This window comes from Nuphar pumila, chromosome 8 (genome assembly GCF_984573655.1).
Source record: "Nuphar pumila chromosome 8, dmNupPumi1.hap1.1, whole genome shotgun sequence".
In the NCBI taxonomy this organism is placed as follows: domain Eukaryota; kingdom Viridiplantae; phylum Streptophyta; class Magnoliopsida; order Nymphaeales; family Nymphaeaceae; genus Nuphar; species Nuphar pumila.
In genome coordinates, this window is record NC_143256.1 from 116,199 (window position 1) to 120,727 (window position 4,529).

The 4,529-nt window shown below is 42.6% G+C and overlaps 1 protein-coding gene across 1 annotated transcript; it reads right to left on the reverse strand.

Moving 5' to 3' along the window:
* Positions 1-823: 823 nt before the first annotated feature.
* LOC149829410 (gibberellin 3-beta-dioxygenase 1-like) lies at positions 824-2,159 on the reverse strand. The gene is made up of 2 exons (XM_090015524.1): positions 1,641-2,159; positions 824-1,446 (listed from the first exon to the last, which is right to left on the reverse strand). Exons 1-2 carry the CDS (start codon positions 2,120-2,122, stop codon positions 855-857), a joined length of 1,074 nt encoding a protein of 357 aa, XP_089871650.1. The 5' UTR covers positions 2,123-2,159; the 3' UTR covers positions 824-854.
* Positions 2,160-4,529: the final 2,370 nt, after the last annotated feature.

Here is a 4,529-nt window from a genome sequence, read left to right on the forward strand (position 1 = left end):
GGTGGTTAACCTTTATGATGCTACATTATGGTTAGACAGTTTAATCAATTTTCTGGATTATTCTGAAGACTAAGTTTTTTTTTTAATCTTATTTTATAGATCTAAGCTTTCTCAAATAATGTAATTATAATAAAAAAGGATGCAAGCGGTGAACTGCCTGTTTAACCTTTAGTTAAATTGCTAAAAAGCGAAAAAGCAATCATGTTTTGGGTTAATTGTTACATTGAAACATATTAGTTGGCAGCAATCAATATCCTTGTCAAGAAGTGATTTCTATGGCCATATCAGTCCAAGATAGCCACGTCAATGCTTACATTAGAATCAAAGCGGCATCTGCCGGTGCGATTGTCCTTATTATCCCCACCATGGAAGCAAATGACGATTCAGCAGGTCGTATTCATGTCGTATGCACAATAACTGTGCCAGCACTTACACCCACATATTTTTTGTGATTTGTTTCTTTACATTTTCGTTAACTTTTTTCTGGATAATCTCATTTCTTGGCTGCCAAACATGATATAGTCCGTTTATGAGCCTCATTCCTAAATAATCAATTCCAAATCTTTTTGTTCCTTTGGACAAAGACAAGAAAAGATGAACAGCAACTGTTTGTTTGCATGTGGGTGAATGATTTGATGCAGCTTAGTGGGTCAAGCCTTGCTTGTGGGAGCCAACCCAATTGCCTTTTCCCCTTTTCTATCCATGCATCCACAACAATTCAAATAAGGAGGGGTCCCAAGTAGCAGCCCATTCTTTCTTGTACTTTTTTCCAATGACAAAAACCATCCTATTTACACCACCAAACCCATACCAATATATGAAGTTGCTTGGACAAGGAAGAAACCCGTTTCAGGTCAGTTGTTCGGCACAGGAATTCCATCTGATAGCAGGAGTGATGACAGTGCCTTGTTGAAGAGCTTGGCTTTTAGTTTGAGGTAGTCTGGCCATGCAATGGTTCGGTATAGAGGAGGGCTGTCCAGGCTCAGGAGCTTAGGGTGAGGGTAGATGCTGGTTTCGGAAGTTGGGCCCCAGAAGTAGGCAAATGAGAACCGGTGGTGGGTCCGGCTTACAAGTGCACGGTGCAGTGGAGAACAGAAGCGTGCGTTAGAGAGGATATGGAGAAGGTCACCAATGTTGATGACTATGGCACCAGGGATTGGAGGGACAGTGATCCACTGCCCATCTTTCATGACTTGAAGGCCCTGGGTGCTGGTCTGGTAGAGAAGGGTCAGCAGTGACGAGTCGGTGTGTGCAGCGAGCCCCATGGCAGTTTTTGGTTGGGGGCACAGTGGATAAGAGTTCAGTTGCAGCACACCATGCGTACTTTCAAAGTTGTTCTTCGCCCATGTGACATCATCTTTGGTGAGTCCCAGTGATGAGAGCATCAGTTCCATTATTGTTCGTGCTAGGCACTTCATCTCATACTCGTACTCTTCAACTATGGCACTGCAAACAATATTTATCTGGGATACATAATTGCAGCTTTCAGAACTTCAAAGCTAAGCGTGTTTTGACAGGAGATAATTAACCTGTCAGAACTCTAAGTGGGATTGGAGTGGGTGCAATAACAAGCCCTAGTGTTGAATCACTTGGAAGGACAGAAAAGAAAGATATCAAATCTTGTGTTCATATTCACGTACCAGAAATGAGCGTAATCATCCGGCATAAGGCAACGTGCATGTTCCAGCGGCGAGCCAGCAATTGTGAATCCTTCGAACCACATAAGCTTATTAAAGAAGGGTGATATGCGAGCAAGGCCATAACCAGAGATGCCATCGGGGGCGCGCAAGGCCTTGAGCTTCTGTTGCATGGGGAGGGAGAAGAGGCGACGTCCCAGAGACTCCATTTCTGCGAGAAGTCTAGAAGAAACACCATGGTTCACCACTTGGAGCACGCCGCTAGCCTCGCATGAACGTGAGACCTGGTTCATGACATCAAGTTTGGGCTCAGAGAGGTTGATAATGGGTATGGAGCCACTCTTGGATGATAGATCAGAAAGGTAGTAGTCATCCAGGGTTGGCCATGCATGAGATTCTGGGACTTCATCCATGGTGTTGAGGTCCATGAGAGAGTGATGCAGGTTGACAGGGTGGTCTTTGTAAACTTGGGATAGTGAAGGCATGGTGAGCTATGTGAGCAGAAGCAGAAATTGCGTTGGATGGGAAGAACAGTAAGTCATTTCCTATCTTTTTATAGAAATCGGAAGTGACCAACACGTAGGGTGTGGTGATAAGGTTAGGCGTGCAACTGGGTCAGTCTCCATCTTAATCTAACCGACCCGGACTTCAAATTAGACTGGATCATGTCAACTGGGACCAAATGGATTGAAGTTCAGAGCGGGGCTGGCAAGAGCTTGCTGTATCCATAGTCACAAAATATCAGCCATGTTTTGAAAATCTCATGATTTTATCAAAAGATTTTCGGAAGCAGATATAATCCCAAAAAAATGTGATATTTTCAAAATATCACTTATTTTGAAAACATTGTGTTTTTATCACGTTCTTAATGTGACATTTTTATGTTTTTCCTTATATTCTTATATAGTTTCTTATATATTTTTAAGATTTAAATATGCCAACATTTTTTCACGAGATTTCCCTGAGAAAATCTTAATTTTAGTTTATTGAGATTTTCCTTTGCTGATAAAATCCCGATAACAAGATTTGTGACTATGGTTGTATCCAATTGAACATGTTGGATCCAAACAATTGTAACATAGTCCACATATATTACTTTGGAATGAAGTGACCTTGCAGGGAAATGGTGATGGAAAGAATGAGAATGAAATGCTGGACAAGCGAAGGAACAAAAGTTGGATGATAAAAAAAAATAAAAAAATTGGCCGCCCTCCTTGTGGTTGAAGAGCAAAGTCACGAGGGGAAGGAGTGTGTTTTTTTTATCCCATGTGGTGATGTCTTGTCTTCATGTAGGGAATGCATCCAATGCATTGGCTTGGATTGCCTTTGTTTCTTCAACACAAAATGGCCAAGAAACCTTGGCTTTTGCTTACAACCACACAAGACTCTCTCCCTCTCTCTCATGAAAACCAAAATGACCTCCCTTCCTGGCATGCTTTAAAAAAATACCAAATTGAGCTTTCAAGTATCTATTTTTCTGGGGGCACCTGAAGAAATTTTAGGTTTCTTTCATCTCCAGTTAGGACCCTTGGTTTTGTTTTCTTCTACTTGTTTGTCAAAGTATTGTTTTCTTCCCTTTGTTTCTCAGAGAGACCATAAAAAAGGTTACCAACTTTCCTTGCTCCAAAATTTTACCCAAATTTAGTTCTTTAGTTGGAGAGGGTGGTGTATGTCCCCCCCCCCGATGATTCACTGAATCCCACGTCTGTGTTCGGGGCTTTGAATGAGCACCACGTATACAAGCACATGGGGCTCGTATTCCCGTGTATGTTGACATAACTTTGCATCGGACTCTGGTGTTGTTGCAAAGACTTAAGTACCTTTTCTTGCTATTTTCTCATAAAGTGATGGTTTGAACCCTAACAAAAATGCCCTTCATTCAAAAAAGAAAAAACAAACAGTTCAAAAAAAGGATAAACATGTCCTTCATCCAGAAAGTCGAGGATGATGTTGACTCTTCAAAGTCTTCTTCTTTCTCCATTCAAAAAAAGGACAAACATGTCCTCCATCCAAAAAGTCGATGATGATGTTGACTCTTCAAAGTCTTCTTCTTTTTTCTCCGTTCAAGAAAAGGACAAACATGTCCTCCATCCAGAAAGTCGAGGATGATGTTGACTCTTTAAAGTCTTCTTCTTCTTTCTCTGTAAAACACTGTAAAACACACTCTCTCTTTCTCTCTAGAGAAGAAATCAAGGGAGGCAAAGAGTTCTCCCTGGAGAAGGCCATGAACATCAACCCTCTCACTCTCTCTCCCTTCTCTCTCTACTTCTGTGCACATCCAACAGACGATCTCACATTGCTCCATCAAACACCGACTGACCTGCACACTCACTGTAGCATCGTTCAACTTGAAGAGTTGTGGAGTCTGATTCAGAGTTTTTGCCCTTACAGGAGAAGGGTTTGGGAGCTCCTCCCAACATGGGTAGCATCGTTCAACTTGATTCGTTGTGGAGCCTGATTTAGAGTTTTTTCCCTTACAGGAGGGGGGTCCAGGGGCTCCCCCCCCCCCCCCCCCAGCACGGATCCCGCTGCGCGGTCAGCGGGCGGGGGTCCAGGGGGGGCCGCCTCTGGCGGGGGGCAGCGCCCTCCGGACCAATTTTTTTGGGGGGCTTCCAACAGCGATTTGTAGAGTTATCGGGCTTTCCTACAGCGATTTGTAGTATTTTCGGGTCTTCAACGAGCCCCACAATAATTTATAGTGTTATCCGGCTTTTCAACAGCGATTTGTAGTGTCTTCCTCAAATCGCTATAGCGATTTATAGTATTTTTGAATCTCACTATAGCGATTTGTAGTGTCTTCCGCAAATCGCTATAGCGATTTATAGTGTTTTTAAATCTCACTATAGTGATTTGTAGTGTCTTCCGCAAATCGCTATAATGATTTATAGTGTT

Bases quoted from the DNA above. Each gene is read 5' to 3' on its own strand.
- LOC149829410 (XM_090015524.1), bottom strand. From the start codon at position 2,122: ATGCCTTCACTATCCCAAGTTTACAAAGACCACCCTGTCAACCTGCAT. The intron at 1,447-1,640 runs GTACGTGAATAT...TATTGTTTGCAG, and splicing joins GATGATTACGCTCATTTCTG to TGCCATAGTTGAAGAGTACG.